General features: G+C 35.7%; 1 protein-coding gene across 8 annotated transcripts in view; it reads right to left on the bottom strand.

Annotated features, from left to right (window-relative positions):
* The window catches only part of PPFIA2 (PTPRF interacting protein alpha 2), a 437,224-nt gene that overhangs the window by 55,983 nt on the left and 360,810 nt on the right, over window positions 1–20,431 (bottom strand). For all 8 annotated transcript variants that reach the window (XM_036251326.1, XM_036251328.1, XM_036251327.1 and 5 more), the window contains 4 exons: window positions 19,460–19,489; window positions 17,162–17,292; window positions 14,877–15,031; window positions 4,384–4,477 (listed from right to left, as the gene is read on the bottom strand). In XM_036251326.1, the coding sequence (XP_036107219.1) occupies window positions 4,384–4,477; window positions 14,877–15,031; window positions 17,162–17,292; window positions 19,460–19,489 (410 nt within the window). The remainder of the gene's footprint in view (window positions 1–4,383; window positions 4,478–14,876; window positions 15,032–17,161; window positions 17,293–19,459; window positions 19,490–20,431) is intronic.

The following is a 20,431-nucleotide window of genomic DNA, read 5'->3' as shown; positions in this document are numbered from 1 at the left end:
ACACACCTGTCATCACCTTTCTAGAGAGGTGATACAAGTAACTGGCAGTTAAATATATTCCAGGGGGGGAAAAAAAGGTAAGAAATCTGGTGAGATAGCAATACAAACATATTTCACATGGATATTTCAAAAATTCTTCTTTAGGCAAAGATGCTAATGACCTAAAATTTCATTTTCTTCCTTCTGAGTTGATGGTTCTTGATTACAGAGTAACATAGTTATGAAATCAGAATATTGTAGATGCTATTAAAATTTATTTTTTCTTTATTGATTAGAGAGAGAAACATTGATGAGAGAGAACATTGGCCGCCTCCTACATGCACCCCACTGGGGATTTGGCCCACAACTTGGGCATGTGTCCTGACCAGGAATTGAACCGGTGACTTTTTGGTGCATGGGTTGATGCTCAACCACTGAGCCACACCAGCCGGGATGTAGATGCTATTTTTAAGAAGTGGTGGGGCTTAACTTGTGCATCCTGGAAACCTGTGACTATCCAGCTCCTTCTGTGTCAGGCAAGTTTATGTAATTTGGGGGCTTCAGGTTTAGGAAACCCCCTTTTTCCCATATACCTGAGTCATATTCTAGTAGCCCTTTCAGTAATAAAGCTGACATTTCGATCTCTAAGTGTGTGACTCAAATAGATTAGAAACTTAGTCAAAGAGCAGAATTCCTATTTACTGAGTTCTAAAAATACTCATATCTATATTCTACATGAAAATCAGAGATTTGGGGAGTCAAAGAACAGTCAGAAATTGGGGTTTAAATTTTGGGCCAGACCATATAAGTTTTGGGCTTTGCAGTAGCTTCTACTACATCATGCAGTTATTTTTTGTGGTTGTGGTTTACGAGGCTGAAAGAGTAGCTTTAGGTTTTAGCCTAAAACATTAGCTGGAGAGCTAAGAAAGGGAAATAAGGTTAAGATCAGGTAGCAAGTATAAAAGGGAAGAGGTAAAGTTCTCAGATCTTGTTTGTAATGTGAGCCTCAGAAATAGGGGAGATGTTTAGTTTGTGTTAAATCAGAAAAGGCGCTTGTAGTCCAATTAAATCAAACAGAAGCTGATGGACAAGACCTCAGAGAGTAGTGACACCCTAGAGGGAGCCCACATGGAGAAAATTGTGGGAAATAAGAACAATAAGTGACTTGATCCTTAAAGATTAGGAAAGCTATACCACGAAGCACAAAAAAATTGGTCAAATTTTAAGGGGGAAGACCAGAAAAATTAATGTAAAGTACTCAAAGGCATACTCTCAGTTCGACACAATTCTAGGTATTAACAGCACTCTATATAAATCTTCTGGAAAAAAATTAAGGAATTGAGGCTTAAAAGAAAGTACAGCAGAAATAAGGCATAGTGAAAGTGAACAGGAAGAACAATAGTAGATTGACTTTAGGCCCAGGTTACATGTTCTGATGAAGACCAGCACCTGTGTGATCACACACAACTTAGAAAGGTAAAGGTTGATAAGACTTTTTTTGAACAGTAGGTGCTTTAGCAGATCCAGTATTGCTGATTTCTCATTTCTCATCATAGGACAATAGCTAGAAACATAAGAAAAACACATGCCTGTACCAGAAAGTAAAGTAAAAGTATAATAAGGCAGGAACGCAGGTCTAGTAAGCTGCCCTGACTCTTGTGCGTTCAATTCGCTGGATAGTAAATGTACCTCAAATTAGACCTTCTTTGCGACTGGCAATATTACAAACTGCTGAACTTTACAAAAATATGGGATGTCTTTAATGCTGTTCTGGGAACGTATGGTTTTTTAAAAATGTGTCATAACTAGCGTCTTTAGAGAAAATTATTCCCAATTAAATTTAAAATCACAGATTGCCAATTGTAAACACCCTGATATTCTAGAAAAGTTAAAAACAATTTTTTTTTTCTCTAGATCTGCCAATTCCCACAGAGACTAATGAATCTCTGATATTAATTTTGGGATAGTGACTATAGATATAAGTTAAATACTGTGTCCTGGAAACATTAATTTTTTGGCCAAAGACTAGAATAAAAATCTGATAGGAAACCATAGTCATTGCAACTAAACATGTTCAACTTATAGTGTTCAATTTTTTTTTAAAGAAGACGTTCCATTTTATGGTTTTGTTTATCCATCTAATAAAATATACTTGGATTTTTTTTCATCCTGAAAGAAGATGAGTATAAAAACTTAACACAGAAAATAGTATTCCTTAAAGCACATTTAAAGAGAATAAGGTGTCTTTAGAAAAACAGAAAAATAGACTTGTTTAAATAAAAATTTAAATACTTTAGAAAAACTAAGAACAAGTGGCCAATGTTTAATAATTGATAATAAAAATTGATATAAATGCATTTTTAAATTATATAAATAAAAAATAATTTATCTGTGTATCTTATAAAACTCATTACATGAGAACACTTCACAGTTTGGTAACCCAGAAACCACGATATAGGGTCATGCATGTCCTGAATAAGTGTTAGCACTATGTATACATCTCACAAATCCTGGTTACATATTTATGCTCAGACAGTTCTTGGTTGGGGATAAACTATAATAAAATAAATACTCTGTGTTTTCATTAATTACCTCTTTTGGGTACATTTTAACCCAAATACTGTTATTTAGTATAGGAAATAATTATACTAAGAAATGTTAGATTTTATTATATTATAAATGTCCTTAATGTTCTTCTTATATTAAAGACAAGCATTCAATTTAATACATACTTTTAAAATCATATTTTGCCTAAATATATTGCAAAATGAAATTCAAAAGTCAAATATCATAAGACTTTCAAACTCAATCCACAACTAAAATCAGCTCTGACTGTGAGAATACATGGATTTAAACAATAATTCCATAACATTAATATCAAATCAATCTAACAGAGTGTGAAGTTAATACTAGCTAAATGCTACCTCTAAATGTTTCATTTAAAAAATCATTCCATAATTAGGATGGTAGCTGTCAAAAAGGACATTTAACTTGGTCTCATAAACAACCAATGAACTATGTAATGCCTGCCTCGATATGAGCCTTGTATGCAATGTGAAAGCCAGCCAGATTGCCATTTTATGTAACTATTTCATTGAGGGAAAAACAAAAATTAACTTTTGAGACAAATAAACCAAGTCCATTAGCCAGACTGGGTTTTGACTATTCTTATTTCTTTAGATGTAAAGTAATTTTCAGGAAATAAAATAAAAGTCCTTTAGACTTGAAATAAATTTTAAAGAATCTATCAAAGGAGATTAAAACAAATTTTTTTCTCAATAAATAATCATAAAATTGAATATAACAATCTTTGATAGTGATAAAAGTAAGACATTTCAAGCATAGTGTGATAATTAAATATACATTTTGAGTGATAATTAACTAAAAAATATTTACAAGTATGGAAAGTTACTGAACATTTACTTGTATTTAAAAATTAATGCTCTCAATATTACTTCTATTTTCTGCACAGTATTTCTACTGAATTTGGGTAAATACCTAATTTTTGTAAATAGAAAATTAATGAAACAATTTGGCAAGGGAGTTGTTCTGAAACTTTTAAGTACACATTTTCTCCTTAGTAGTAAACATTTGCAAAGCAAGTGAGATTACAAAATAGTAAGTAAATTCATTAGTTTGAATGCTATAACCATGAGAGCATCTATCTCTGTTACAATAATGACAACTAGAACCATGAACAGTTGAGAGGGAGGAAAAGAAATAACCAATAGACTCTGGAATAAAAAGAAATTCTTTGGCTTTTAATAACATGTTCTAACGGTGCTAGTTTGTCACTAAAAAAATGTTACTACGTATTCAAAAAATGTTATTTATGGATCCACTTGCATTCCAATAGTTGCTGAGACTCAAAATTTGCCAATTTTGCAAGTTATTTGAATGTTCCATATTATATGTGAATGAAAAGATGCACTATCAGTTTCCTGACAGATGCAAAACAATCTGTTGTGGGTCTAAAATAACTTTGCATTCAGTCACTCAGAGGAATTTCTCCTTTTAAATACTCCATTGTAAGGGGAGATACTTTAACTGTCCTGAGAAGAAATACAGAGATGAATGGTATACTCTCTCATTTTGTCATACCAACACAGTACTGGATTTCACATCAAATAGAATATAACATTATTTGTAAGGCTGCATTGAAATATTTAAATATATTCAGAGAAACTTTATATCTACTACAGGTAAAATATGTCAAATACTCATTTCAAATGATTGCCTATCAGAAGTATGAAACTTGAGCACTGAATAGTTTTAGGAAACACCAGGGCAATATCTGCATCAGTCTGCTGTTTTCTTTCCAACTAGTCTTTTTAAATTTCCTACAAGCAATGACAAAGTGTAAATTAAAGTTAGAAAAAGGAGAAAAACAATTTCCAAACCTACTTTTTCTTCAGTCTTCTATCCTTCTCAGCTTGAGTTCCAAGTTTGCCTAACCCCAGGGACTCCTGAGCCGCAGCCTCAGTCTCCATGAAACCTCCTGTGAAGAAGTAACTTTTCACATCAGGTGGAATGCGGTGTGTCAGTTCTGAAATTAAATTCTTAAACATTTATTAGGGCAACTGTTTAGTATCACACCCCCCCTCCTTTTTTAGTGTGATAATACTTCCAAAGGAACACAATGGCATGGGTACACACATAAACATACACTGAGAGAATGAAAAATATAGTGGCTACTCTTAGACTCTTCAATGGCACCTCATAGCAACATAAAATATGTGGCCTGTACACTGATAAACCTGTGAATATATACTTTGCAAGTCTCATGGTTTCCTTTCCTGCATTTTTAAATAAAAAATAAGAGTATATTTCTGTGGAGTATTGGGTTTTTTCAACATTTAAAAAATTTTAAATATTTTATATATAATGGAATAATTGATCATCCAATGAGTAGAAACTCAGGTGCATGTCTTCAATTCCAAGTCAAGAGAATGGAGAGGCATTCTCTGACTTCTAGAAACTTTTCATATCCAGCTTCTGGAACCTTCTTTTGTTCACCTGTATGACCCCTGTATTGAGAATAAACCTTACTTTCAGAATCTCATATATTCTGGCAGGTTATGTTTTGTAAATGTTTTAATACCTGAAAAAAAGTCTAAATCTTTTTTCAAAAAGACCCTTGTGAGAACTGTTTTTACCCATAAAATCAAAAATTATTTGGGTTAGTGGCAATTTTATTGACTTTGGAATATACACAATATATGTAACCTTGGCATGAAAGGAGAAAGAAAGAAAATGTTAAACATCAAACACAGAATTAAATATTTTTCAGTGTAATTATTTAATTCAGAATCCCTAAACATAATTAATTCATACATAATTTGTTAGAATTGAAAAATGAGAACTTAATTCTGGGTTCTGTATTCTCTTTGTAATTTATTATTCTATATGAAAAATACTATTTTTAAGTGGGTTAAGGTATGTGTGTGTGTGTGTGTGTGTACTTGTATATATAAATATATACACAAATATATTAAGGTATTATATATATTTTTTTAAATGGAAGAGATTTAGACTCCTATTAAGCTCAAGATTAGGTGCAAATATTTTTTTAAAATATTTTTATTAAATTTTAGAGAGACAGGAAGGGAGCAAGAGAGAGAAACATCGAGGTGAGAGCATCGATTGGCTGCTTCTTGCACTCCCTCTACCTGGGATGGAGCCAGAAACCCAGGCACGTGGTCTGACTGGGAATTGAACTGACAACTTTTTGGTGCATGGGACAATGCCCAACCAACTGAGCCACACTGACCCGGGGCAGGTACAAAGATTTAAGTTAATATGAACTCTTACAAAGGCTACACACACAAAAAAATTTACCAATAAATCAACAAATAAGAACTATTAAAGACAACTTTTATTCTCAGTCACTGTAATGGACATTTTCTTACTTAACATTTGCAGGACTTGAGCAGAGGCAATTTTGTTGTTACTGTTTTTCATAATTTATTTTAGTAAATAATTTATAAATCTTGATACTCTTAATTTTGGAGCATTGATATAACAAGTTACTCTCATAACCTACTAACGCTATTACTGAACTCTATAATTATAAGAAACTTCCATTTGATTGAAAGCACATTGATTGCTATCTAAATCTTATGCATGGCTTTATAGTTTGGGGACCAACATTTATTTTATTCAATTATGCATATGGGCAATTAATACTTAAAGAACTTTTTTATTATGGAGGATTTTCATTGTTGGTGTCATTACAAAAGACATCCAATAGCTAACTAAGGCACTCTTGGGGATCATTTTCAAATGTGGGGTTTTCTGTTATGCACAGTGAGTGAATATTTTCATTTTATTTCTCTCATTGGTATATTTGCCTTACTGTACATTCATAAATTATTATTCACAATTTGCAATTAATGATAAAATTGTACTCTCTAAATGGAAATGGAAATGATAGATTCGCTTTAAAATTACAAAAAAAATTCAGCAGTACAGATGGGCACATAGAAACTGATGAGGTAGAACCATTCAAAACAGTGAGACATTTTCAACCACCAGGTGGTTGGATCAATTAGGCTTCTTAGTTTCCAGAACAAAAAATAACAAATTCTGATTTTGAAAACTTAATACAAAAATATATAGACAATATCTAATTAATAATTTTATATTGATTACATGTTGAAATGATAAAGTTTTCATATATTGGTTTAAATAAAATATATTATTAAAATTCATTTCACCCATCTCTTTTTACTTTTCTTAATGTGGCTACTAGAAACGGAAAAACTACATATATATGTGACTCACATTTGTGGCTTGCATTATATTTCTGTTGCCAGGACCATATACTGGTGGTCTTAAACTGGACATAGTACTCATCCTCCAGAGAGTGCAAATATTTACTTATGTTGGTGGAAAGAAGAGGCGACATATTTAGATGTCACTATGGCTGCAAGTGTAACTGATATATAGTAAGTAGGGGGAAAGGATCTAACATCCTCAAAAAATACAGAACCCTTTAGTTTGTCCTTCTGAAAATAACAAGTGCCCCTGATGAGGAACATGGCTTGTGGGTGACTCTTTCTCTATAGGATCCATTGGGAATGTGGAGAGAACATTAACTCCACCCGCTTCATGGCATAAGATACTTAGGCATAGAAGAATTGAGTCTCATGACTCGGTGAATACTCAGATAATACGTTGTGTATCACCTTGCCCGTGACCCCATAGTAGTTGCACATACAAAAGCCGAAGCCCATATCCTTGCCCTTGAAGTTCTCCGGGCTATTTATCACCCAGGTATACTTTTGTAAAGACTTTAGGACTTGGAACTGTAGCAGGAATGATCACTCATAGAGTGTGAGGGGCCTAATTCAGTATTTTGCTTTCAGCCCACTTTCTATATAAATATTTTGAGTAACCCCAAATCAATGTGACAACAATCTACCGGTTCAATCTCATAGGATAGATATCATGTTGGCCAGTGAAAGTGAATGATTGACTTGCCAGAGCACCTTCTGGAGCCAGGGGCATCGTGCAAGTCTCAGGCTCAACATCTTGTCAACAAGAGGCATGGGGTGGAGAAGTAGGGAGCACCCTGCTGGGGAGAAGCAGGGACCCAGGTCCACATGGTTTGGTTAGATTAGATAATACTGCCTCCCCATCTGGTTGCAAGGTCTGAAATGTAACAGAAATTTCAACGCTGCCGCCATTGGACCAACACAGGTCTAGAGCATGGCTGAGGGTGCCCTGCACGGATAGTGATTCCAGCCCCAGCCTCTCCCGGGCACCAGTGGGAAGCTCTTAGAGAATTTAAGTGAAGGTTCTGAAAAGTGTGATGCTTCCTAAGACCCAGACTGAGGAATTCAAGGAAAGGCCCTCTTATGCCGAGATCTATGGGTAGTACTGGTTGGAGATATTTGTTCATTTTGATTGTGAAGGCAATTATCTTTAAGTTGCCTGGGCCTTAGTCTCCATTCAAAACAATGTATGTCATGTTGGCCCTTGAGGTACACATCTGGAGAAATTTCTGGCCCAAATCTACATTTTAAGATCTCTGCTTCTCTATTTTTCCAACAGAAGAATCTATTATTGTATAAAAAAAAGGGGGAGCTCTAACTCCAGACAGATTAAGGTGATATACTGCAGCTGATTGGTTGTTTCACCTTTCGTTTTTTGGACCCCTCTTCAGTATTATTTTATACCACTCATTTCTGTTTACATTTGAATTGATAAATGGTCACTTAATTGTTTCCATGTCTGTTAGCTCCCTGGAGGAGGCACCTAGGCAGTGCCAGGTCCTAAAGACTACAGAATCTGTAAACAGTACACTCATAACTGAAGCTAACTGCGGCTTTCTCCAAAGAAAGCCTTTCACCATGCAGAGAGTGAGTCATCCCTAATTGATACCTTGTGGAATTTAGATTATATCAGTTGGTTCCATAGCATCTAGGAACAATCTAATGTTGGGGGCGAGCACAGCCACACCAATTTTATGTGCAGAAAGGTGCTTGCTAAATAATGCTGGTGCAATGTTGATTCTGTTTTTGTCACAATGAAATTATTTTCTTTATTATGCTAATTATAACAGGTCAGTGAGTTCAGACAATTGTAATACAATCCGATAGCTGACCATAAATAAAAGGACTATGCAATTCAGTGGGCAAAATAATATCTTTGAAATGTATTGCCTTTCATATGCATTTAAAAATATATATAATCATTTTTTAAAAAATCAATAATATATTCATTTTATATATCTTTAATTGGGAATTCTGCCTGTTCAAAATTAATATAATTTATGCTTGTATTTTTACATTAAAAGAGAAAGTTTATTTAGAAAGTTACAGAGATAGTAGAGTGAGCCTGTGAGCTCAGGAAACAAGTTAACAGAAGCAACAGAAGGGCCCTAGGTGCTGGGGAGAGGGAAAGACCAAGGTAAGGAGCCTGGGGGGGAGGGGGAGGAGGCACGGCTGTGCTCCCGAGAGGGACAGTACTCCTTTTTACTATTTTTTCATAGCTTTGCTGTCTTTGGTTCTATTTGTTCAATTCTCCATACTCGAAGATCTTTTTGTTTCTGATTTTGGTTCCCTCTCTTGCAATGACTGTCAATGCCCTCTTTTCTTTATCATCACGGTTCACTGTTAGCATCAGCTAGGCTGGCCATGTGTGTGCTGTTCTGTTTTCCTGTGTAGCCATTATGATGAGGGCTCTCTGAAGACCTGGGAGAGCTGATGTTTCCCATGAAGTAAACCAATGAACAATGAACGTTAAGATCATATGGAGCAGAAGGTTCCCCCAGAAACAGTAAATGTCTTAACACCTCTATCTTGTCTCCACATTCTATCACCATTTTCATAAGCTGTGGGAAAAGTGCCCCCTAGCATGGTATTTGGTTGTTCTAACTCCTAGCTTCTGCTTAGATTCTTGACCCTGGAACTTAGATCATTTCATTTGTGTGCTTGTCTCAGCTTTAAATTGCTGCCTTCTGAGCTCTGCATTTCCAATCTCTCCACAGCTAGGTAACTGGATCTTTTGTCCTGATAATTTCCTGGGCTTGAAAATTGGTTTCACATTCCTGACCCCAGCCCATAACCCACTTCCAGACTAACCACAGTAAAGACCTAAGTTCCTTTCCAGCGTGTTCCCTCTGGAGTTTGTTCTTTCATTTGCCTTCAGTACCTTTTCCTCAGGCATCAGTTCTAGTTGAAACTCTAACTTGACACCTTTCAATTCTGTAGAAAATCTGCATTTAGATGTTCCTAATAGAATCAAATGTATCCATGGAGAAAAATTTTAATAATCTGAATTCTTTACTTATATCATATCCACATTTTTAATAAGAAAATTTATACTGTATTCTGTGATGTCTTTTATACTGTTGCCTTAAATTGGGTTTTAATTTTTATGCATTTTTGTGTAATATCCTCAAAAGTTATGGAATAATCATGTTTTTAATTTGTTAACTTATGAAACTTGTCCCACAGGACTAAGAGCTCAATGAGGGTTTTTTTTGTTTGTTTTTTGTTTTGTTTTTTTCAGATAAAGTGGAAGAGAGAGAGGGAGGGAGAGAGAAAGAGAGAGAGAGATGTGAGAGAAAGACATTGATGGGTTGCCTCCCACTTGAACCAACCAGGACCAGGGATTTAACCTGCAACCCAGGTATGTGCCTCTGACTGGAATTGAACCCTCGACCCTTCAGTCCAAAGGCCGACACTCTAACCAGTAGCCAAACCGGCCGGGGCTCAATGAGGTATTTTTGATTAAAACAGTTCCAAGAGTATATTGTCTGGAGCACCAGACAGGAAGTGAGAGCGGGGAACCAATACCAACTATCCTACCAAACAGCTGCTTTGCCTTAATCATTGTTAAACTCATCTGCATTTCTATATGCCATAGAATGTGGACCACTACATGATCTTTAGATATTGTCTAACTCTGAAAGTCTGTAATTTAAAAATGCAAATGCATCTTAGAAGAAACAATTCATAGTCCATGTTTTATAGAAAAAGGAAAAAAGAGTTGCTCAACATAAGCTTAAATATTCGTTTCACAGATTCAGTATTACTAGGGTTGAAGTACATTTTAGAAACCATCCAGCCCAAACAGGTCTTTCTAGCATTTACCTTGCTTTTGCTTTATAAGTTACCTAGTTTTCAGTGACAAAGAAGGCATTACCTCATAAGCCAGCTCATTGGACGTAATTCTGACACTCCAGTGTTCTTCTTTACACTGAGATGAGTCAATCTTTCTACAACTTTAACACTGGTTCTAGTTTTATATTCTCACTCAACAATGAAAAAGCCAACAGTTCTTCCACATAATAGCTCTTCAAATATCTATAATCAGCCATACTGGTGTGCCAGCAAGAATAAACACGCTCATCTACGTATCTACTCCTCACATGAGTTCAGTCTTCTACATCAGCTTAATCCTCCCCTCTGGCCTTCCTCCAAGGTTATGATATGTCTCTAAAGTGCAGTGAACAGAAACAGACACTGTTTCTTGGCTGATATCTTACCACCGTGGAGTAGAATGAAAAGTCTTCTTTTATCCTAATACTATGTCCATAATGTGGCCAACATTTATAACTAACATTGACTTTAGAGTCACATAAAATTTCTAAAATTTTCTTATAAAAAATGTTTAGAGCAGAGTATTTTGGAGTCTCTATTTTTCGCTTTTTTTAAAAAAAAATATAGTATTTAGGAATAAGACTAATTTTAAAAATTTGTGATTCCTACCCATATTTGCAATCCATAAATCAGACATCTGTGGGGTTGAAAAGTTCATGAAGTGATTGGCAGACGTGCTGACCAAGGAGGGAGTGAGTCCTAAGTAGGCCGTGAGAAACCTTGTGCGAGGTGGCCTCGCTCTACTCATTGGCACTACTACAGTCCTATCCAACCAATTACCACTCCCACCTAATTTTTCCATCACCCAGGCCCCATTTTGATACCTTATCCACAGGGATGTCATGAGTCACAGCTTGTCCACTACCTTTCCTGTTGTGTTACTGAGCAACTCTGTCAAGGAAACAAAAGAGCTTTTTGCTTGATGTGGCTATTTTTAACACAGCTTAATTTGTTTTGTTTCCAAATTGGCTGATGCTTTCTGATAAAATTAAAAATCAAGCCAGTCAGGATTCTAATTACTCTTGCATAGTCATGGATAATGGGTTTCAGAACCCCTGTTTCTAGCTGTTTGGATAGGAAAGAAAACATAGCAGCAAACTTCTCTGGGCCAGAAACATACTGAAGGTTTTGTTTTGTTTTAAATTAAAGGCTGTATATGTTTATGTGTAGGGGTTTCCATATTCATATTGTCCCTGCTAATCATCCTTTTGTAAAATATATATTATGTGTAGTATATTGAATTTGGTTCTTCATGGGTTATCAATGTAGTCACATTGACTGATCTGTCACATCTGAAGTTTACCTTATTAACCTAGATTTTAGTTATATAAGTCAATAATGCCACCTTTACAAATATTCTTCTTTATGAATTATTAAATATTCTTTCCTTGTTGTTTAACATTTCTGATGAAACCAAGTGAACATTTTCATAGTTTTATTTAGACAGTTTTACTCCTGCATACCATGTTTTGTTTAAAGACATCTAGCATAGTTCCTTGCAGGTTAATTTGTATTTCTCTTCCCTTATGAGATAAACTCTTCAACTAAGAGTTCCAAATCTTAGGACATGATTTAACATTTCCATTTGGTTCTTCGACACTATCATTCCTCAACTATGTTACTTTCTATGCCGGCCTTTCTTATCTTCCCTTTTCATTGGTAAAAGATTGGCACACAGCTGTGTCTGAGTTTTCCAGATCAAGATATTAAAAATCATAGTCATTAGAGGTGCTTCCCTAATTTCTATTGATGCATGAATCAGCAGCACCAAGTGGCTGTGCCTGAGGTCTTTCCCTCACAACCTGGATTTTCCTTCCAGGTTAAAAGTAGACTGGAGTCCATACCCCTCAAGCAAAATACTAGTGATACCATGTGCCATTTTCTTTGGAAGAAATATGGTTTCTTGGAACCTATTTATGCCGTGTTGTCTTCATGGTTACTCAAATCTTATTTTGAATAAAGGCTTTTTAACTTTGATTCACCTTCAGTGTAGCATATCTATAGCTCCAGAGGTGTAGGTATTGGTTCCCATCTTCTTTTCCAGTACTGCCGTCCTGACCATTGCTGCTAATTCTGACTTTGTTTATACTCGATCTTTGTTGAGCTCAGGAATCTTATATAACTATTGCCAGTTTCTGATGCCGATGGAGTGGATAAGAATGTAATTGTAATTGATTTCCTTTTGTTCTGACAGACACACACCACCAAAAGTGGGTAAAAATATCTAGGTTCCTAGAAGAATCTTTATTTTTTTAACTTTTTTTTTTAATCTTCACCTAAGGATATTTTTTTTCCATTTATCTTTAGATAGGGTGGGGGAAAGAGAGAAAGATAAAGATAGAGAGAAAGAGAGAGAGAGATCAATCTGAGAGAGACACATTGACTGGTTGCCTCCTGCATGACCCCAACCAGGGCCAGGGACCAAACTGCAACCAAGGTACAGGCCCTTGACCGACATCAAACCTGCAACACTTTGGTCCTTGGGCTGATGTTCCAACTGCTGAGCCAAACTGGCCAGGGCTATTTTTCTAACTTTTAACTATATCTTGGATACCCTAACTTTAACACACTATTGTTGGCAAAACTTCTAGTGATAAAGTAATTACTCATCTAAGTTAAATGTAAAATAAAAAATCTAAGTGAAAATGCAATTAAGTACATTTTAAAAGGCAAAAATAAATTATGAAAACTAAGATGAACATCCATGTTGGAATACAAATATATAAAACTATTACTTTGTTAGTAAAATAAATATTTTAAAACAGTTAACTATCAACACTATTGTGAATTATACTATAATATACGGGGAATGACACATAATTTGCTAAGACTATAAACAGTTGTGAAATTAGAAAAAACAAAATTTAAAACAATGTCTTGAAACAGACATTTTGTATCCCAAAAGTAATCTCCTTCATTCTTCATTCATTATGCAATAATATTTTTTGATAGTTTAAGGGGGTCCTCTTTTAAGAAATGAAAATCCAAGAGTATTTAATTCTCCTGCTAAGTAACAGTTAACCTCCCAGCGAGCTCACATCAGCTTCCCACAGGTTCTGATGCATTGAGTGGGTTTCACACTGTGAAAGTTGGAAAAGGCATTTTTAAATAACATACAATTACAGTTGTATATCTGAAAACACGAAGACTTTCTCAGCAATCACGTTGGTGCCAGGGCAGGAAACGAACCCTGGCAGCTGAGGCATTGCTTGTTAATAGTCATTCCTTTATTCGAAAACCAAATGGAGTCCTCAGAAATTTGTATTATTCTGTTTAGCACTTACTCCTCAAGGTAGGAACTAAATCTCTTCCCAATAATTTAAGTTAAGTTAAATAGGAAGAGAAGAGGAGAAAATGGAAGATGTAATCATGAGTTACTAAGACGATGGAAAAAAACTTCGGAAGAAAAAACAAATATATAAGAAGGACACCAAAAAAGCCAAATGTATATATTATCATTCCAGAAGCTATATTTCACATATTATTTTTGTTTCAGACAATTATATATATGTATATCTTTCTTTCTCTCTCTCTCTGTATCCATTCATCCATCCAAACATATATGTTTATATAATAACCTAAGGTCATTTCAAATGTACTGATCTATATTTTTATTCAATTAGTCATTGGCAATAACTAATTCTAACGCAATCTCTGTTGCCTATTCCTCCTACCTACATGCTGCAGAGTGTTAGTGAAAAGCTGCGATAGCTTTAAACAAAGAAACCCTGTCCTTTATATTTTATGCCCTACATATAATAATGCTTTATTTTGACTTAAAAATTCTTTTTTTTTTTGTATGCTTCTGAATTAAAAAAAAAAAACTTTTAAATTCACATAGCTAAGCTTTTATACACATCCATGCTCTAAGCGGCAGTGTACTCAATGGTTTTTTTTAAAGCTGGTTTTGAAACACTGGCATTGGATGACTGTCAGTTTTGCAAGGTACTAAGACATTGTTTACTCATCAATAAATAAGAATGGCTGTAATTACACTTGCCCACAGGATTCTTGAGTCTGTCACAGAGTTTGCACTAAATAAATTCTCACTATGCTTATTATTAAAGAAATCATACGGGTTGAACATTTTACAATACACTATTTTTGTGTGTGACTTTTGTCAAGCATTTTTCAGCTAAATTGGATTTACAAAGCTGAGTAAAATGAAAAGTTTGTCAGGTAAGAAAAAAAAATAGAAAAACTGGGAAATGAAATGAAATAAAACGCAGGTGGACACTCGGCGTGACTGGACTGAGCAGCAGTGGGGAGTCGAACACGCATACTTACGGAGCTGCCCGAGCCGAGCTTTTTCTTTTTTACCAAACAAACGTCCTATTGAAGATTTGATTCCCTTCTTCTTGGGGGCTTTGTGAAGAGAGTCTTGGCTGCTGTTGGCACTGCCAAGCCCAAGGCTTTCTGGCTCGAGGGAGGCAGCTAAACTACTGCAAAACACAAAAGAGGGCAAATACGTATTTTGATGCAACATCCACCAGGGACATGAGACTTGTTTCCTTCATTAAGGTATGAAAGGAGAACCAGGTAGAATTTGGAAGTTATGTTGTCCCTTTCTGCCTACTTTCCTCTTAAGCATATTAAAGTGTGGTTCCCTCAGTAGTAGGGCCTTGAGCCTCTAAATTTTCTCTAGAAAAAATATATTTTTGTTCCAAATGATTTTTCCCATATTTTGTATAATCTCAAACTAATCAATGAACATAGGTGGTCTTATTAACTACATATTAAATGGCCTTCTATTATTTAGCACATGGCCCTTTTTTTCCCTCAGAGTGCTTTTAAAATCTTGAACATAATGGCCTATGATAAAAAATATAGATATAACTAATCATGAAGTCTAGCCAATGATTTCACTGGATTTTCACTAGCCATCTTTTTCTCTGTTTTGGAGGTAAATTCACTTAGTTTAAAATCATCTGGTTGGGATTCAGAAGTAACAAACCGTATACCCTAGTGATCACTGTATACTTTTTCTATAGTCCTCAGGTATTCTTTTATGAACATGATATGCTAAAATGACTTTCAAGTAGTTGGTCTAGGTTCCATTCCTGGTCACTGTATTTGACACTGTATTAATAGCAGACGTTCAATAGATATGGCTATGATTCTTTTCCCACACCTATTAAATTGACAATGACATAATTAATTATTTAACTTTACTTACTGCTCTTCATAACTTGAGTTCACATTCCCCGAACTTCAAAAGGTATTGTTTTTTATATATTACAATGTAGTTCAGTCTTTTTTAGACAGGAAAGCTGGAGTAATTTTTTTTTTCACATTAGAAATTAAAAATAAACAAAACTAAAAGAATGCTTGCCAGAACAAAAAGCTCTTTTTTCAAAATTATTTTTTGTAAAACACATAGCATTTAGAAGACAGATTCTTTAAGTATCACTCATTGTTATATTCAGTTATATCAATTAGGTATGTAGAGATGCTGCAATTGATGACAGTAAAGGACATACATTTAAGATTGCATTACATGCTTAGATGCATTTATGTCATTAATTATTATGGAGAACTGCTTGCAATTTTTCAGGTGGATGGAAAGGACAGTGTGGAGGGTCATTATAACAGACGGGATATTTCCCGATGTAACCTTATCTTTTCCATTAGTATTTTGTAAATGTGTTTGTTTTTTCCCTTCTAAGAACTTTCTGAGGAGCAGCAGTACCCAAAGGATTGTGCACCTACCAGTCTGCTAAAAGTAAATGGGGCACAATCATGGACTTTTCAGACATTAATTACTCTTACACTCCAAGTCAAATATATATGTCCTTGAGGGAAGCAGAATACGCCACCTTGGAATGCGCCTCTTGGCATGTGGATTATTTTAAGCTGAAGACAGTCTGAGTCGAGCACTCTCAAAAGAAACATTATACCTCCCCTTTAACTGCCTAAAAGAAGGTGGATGGTGGAAGGTACTAGGAAGAGAGAGAACATTCTATACTGATCTGCACAGCATGGTAAACATTTATGTACCAAACAGATGATCTTCTCATTTTTCTATGAATTGTCTCCCTCCCCTTTGAAGCCACGGCCCCTTAACCTTGTTTTAGCCCAGGATGGTATATAAGCCTCAATATGAGCCTGCTTGCCAGGGAGTCGCATAATTTTATGGGGCTCCCATATGAATAAAATGTGTTTCTCCTGTTAATCTGTTTTATGTTGACTTAAGTAAGAGCACCAAGGAATTATAAAGGGGAAAAGTTTTCTGCCCCTACATTCTAGAATCCCTTTAGTTTTTCTTACCATTCCTACTAAGTTCTTCCTCTAGCCTGATTAATATCATTAGGAAATATACACCAACAGTAGAAGAGCTATTCTTATAAATATTGGTTAGCAACAAGACCACGGATATAAAGTTAATTTTAAAACTAAAAATTTGATTTCAGAATGAAAATGTATTCTTTTCACAATTAACATTGCTTTTATATATTTCACAAGTTGAAATACAAAGTTTTATACAAAAACTTAAACAGTCTATTTGACCACACTGAAAGGAAGAGGGATGTTTTCAGGAGCGCATGCACTGTGCAGGGTGCTGGGAGTCATACCTCCTGGCCTCGTTGTGGTAGGAAGAGGGGAGGGTGTGCGTCATCCTAATGGCTCTAGGTGTCGGGGGAGGGGAAGTTTCACATTTAATTGTTGCTTTATCCTCCCGACCATCTTCTTCCACAACTGCAATCTAGAAATCAAAACAATATATTCAGATGAACTCTTTCTAAATTTCAACAGAAATTAATAAAAATAGAGAATCATCAAAGCAAGGCTGAGTAAAGGTAAGACAGACACAAAACAAAATACTTGGCGCATATAGGTTTTACATGTATAAATTTACATTATTAAAGAGTGTTCATTTAATAACTCTTCAAAAGGGAAGACACTCCAATTAAAGTAACCATGAACCCACTACAAAAAATACTTAAGAATAAATAAACACCAAAGAACAATATGCAGGGGCCAGGCCATCATTGTAAGTAGATAGCCAACATTAACAATAGAAAAGGAAGTTCAATTTTTAATTTGACCCAGTGATCCCACTGCTGGGAATATACCCTAGGAAGCCTGAAACACCAATCAGGAAGAATATATGTACCCCCATGTTCATAGCAGCACTATTTACAATAGCTAAGATCTGGAAACAGCCCAAGTGTCCACCAGTAGACGAATGGATCAAAAAGCTGTGGTACATATACACAATGGAATACTATGCAGCGGTAAGAAAGAAAGATCTCTTATGCTTTGAGACGACATGGAGGGACCTGGAAAGTATTATCCTAAGTGAAAGAAGCCAAGCAGAGAAGGACAAATACCACATGATCTCACTTATATACGGAATATAATGAACATAACAGTCTGAGGAATACAGTAGACCCAGACACATGGAAGTGGGGCACAGACTGACATCCCTCAGAAGAGGGGATGGGGGGTGGGGGGGTGGGAAGAGATAAACCACAGAACTTATATGCAGGTATGCATGACCAATGGACATGGACAACTAAGCCGGGGACAGGGTGGAGGTGGGGTGGGGTGGGGGGTGCCAATGGGGTAAAAAGGTAAAATATCTGTAACAAAAAAATAAATAAATAAAAAAAATTTCAAAAAAAAACCCAAAACAATAGAAAAGGAGCGAAGGGGAGGCCAGACATTACAAGCACGGTCATCTGAGCAGCTCTCCCAGGAAGCTGCAACTTCGCACTCCCCAGGGAACCACCAGTCCGTCCCTGCAGATCCCTGGGGGAAGAACGCTGACAAAGGGGAAGATGGACAAATGTGCAGTGAGTCGGGGTGATGCACTGACCCATGCACCAAGAAGTCGTCGGTTTTATTCTTTCTTATACCCACTGAAATTCTACTCAGATTTTTTCTATGCTCCCAGAACTGGAGTCCATTTGTTCCCTATATGTAATGTTTATACTCTTGATTTCATTCTGAACAGTAAAGCAGTGTAATTACTACATTTGCACATTTTCTATGGGCTTGATGCTCTGGTATCTGGGGTCATGCTGAGCCAGGGGAGACTGCCCCTTCCAGGGCTAGCTAGTTCCCAGAGACAGCAAACCCCTCCCTGGAGAGTGTCTTCCACAGGAAAATCAATCAATCCAGACCTGGATCCCAAACCATCTACCTGTCTGGCTGTGACCCCTAGGAAGAAATATTCCTCTGCCATAACCATTCCAGGACAGGTGTTAGACAACCAGAGACAGCCCCTATACCTGGAGCCCGCTGAAATGATTCAAAACAGCCAGTTCCAGTCCCACCTACCTTGCCTTTCCCACAGAAAGCTATAACGCCTCCTGCCCATGCTTCCCCTCACTCTCTCCGTCTCCTGGCCATTCTGCCTTCCCTGTGGCCTGCATAGCATGGTGAGCCCAGTCTTCATGGGATAGTTAACAAGTTATCTTTTGTTTTGTTTTTAAGTTATCTTTATTGTTGAGAGTATTACAGAGCTTCTCCCTTTTTCCCCATTATCTTTTCATTGCAGTTGTCTCCTGATCTGTTGGCCTCCCTATACCTTCGTAACAGTAAAACCTACATTTTAAAACATGAAACATTGTTCTAGAAGAGAGTGTAAACTATCTCATTCTTTATATTAACAGTGCTCTATATAGTCTGTAGAAAATCAGGATACTTAGTCCCCATGATCTAATCATTGCTCCAAAAAGCATCAAATATTTTTGTTTTTAAATCATCTGCTCTTATGATCATATATAAAGAATTCAATGACACTTAAATACTTTTAATATTTCCTTTTTATATTAATAAAGTATTTCAACTACAGGGAATATCATTTTAAAGCTTTGATAGGAAAGAAAAATATTCAACTAGTAATCACAAGTTATTTACAGTACCTTTCTCCGGTGTTTCCTTAGGTCACTTGGCTGTGATTGGCAGTAATAAAAGCAACATAAAACAGAACTAGTTAATGATTATCATTTGACCATGTTACAAGTTTAAATAGTATCTATAACTTGGTTATTTTTTTTATTCCATTTCTTTTCTAAGTAAATGTGCTTATATTCATTTGTTTGTAAGAGCAACCCTCTTGGGAGTTACTTTAGAGAGGGAACTCCCTGGACAGCCTGGGTGGAGCACATCACCAGGGTACATGCCTGAGCTATGAGACAGGGGCCCCAGGGAATAGTCAAATATGATGGTAACAAAAAGATTATGCATAAACAATGATCCAGTGCATGTATATGGAGTTTATAAGCATTGCCAATTGTTCATCTCTGCAGAGCCTTGGGCCTCCTTGGGGCAGGAAGACTGTTCCTGAGGATCTCCATCTTCCTGGAATCTAACAGATCCCCCATCCCCAAATGCCAAAAGCTCCGCCCTCAGTATAATGTGTTTCTCAGCTCCTGTTTTCTTGTCAATGCTCTTTTACTGAATTTTTAACAAAGCCAGTTATTTATAATTCCATATGAACCTTATTCATTTAATATCTTTGTTTATTTTTATGTGAATAAAATAATTTTTGTTAAATGATTCCATTATACTTTACACATTAGTTGTTATCACAAAATGGGTTGATTTACCCATCCACTATTCTAACTAGATATTGCTAATATGTCATTTATGCTTATATATTTGTGGTGAGGTAAAAGTTTAAACACAAAAACAAAAAAAATCACAAAAATGTTTGCAAAATATATAAACGTATACAACCTAACAATTACAGTATCTTTGCAATCTGTATTTTCTGTCCCTAAAATTTTCAATGTTACTTGGACTATTCCAACATGAAATGTACCCAACATTATTTTTTCTCCAATATTTTTTACATGTGAAAGAAAATCTACCTGTTTCACTATAACAATAGT

This window comes from Molossus molossus, unplaced genomic scaffold (assembly GCF_014108415.1).
Source record: "Molossus molossus isolate mMolMol1 unplaced genomic scaffold, mMolMol1.p scaffold_m16_p_10, whole genome shotgun sequence".
NCBI lineage: Eukaryota > Metazoa > Chordata > Mammalia > Chiroptera > Molossidae > Molossus > Molossus molossus.
This window is presented reverse-complemented; position numbering and strand designations above follow the sequence as displayed.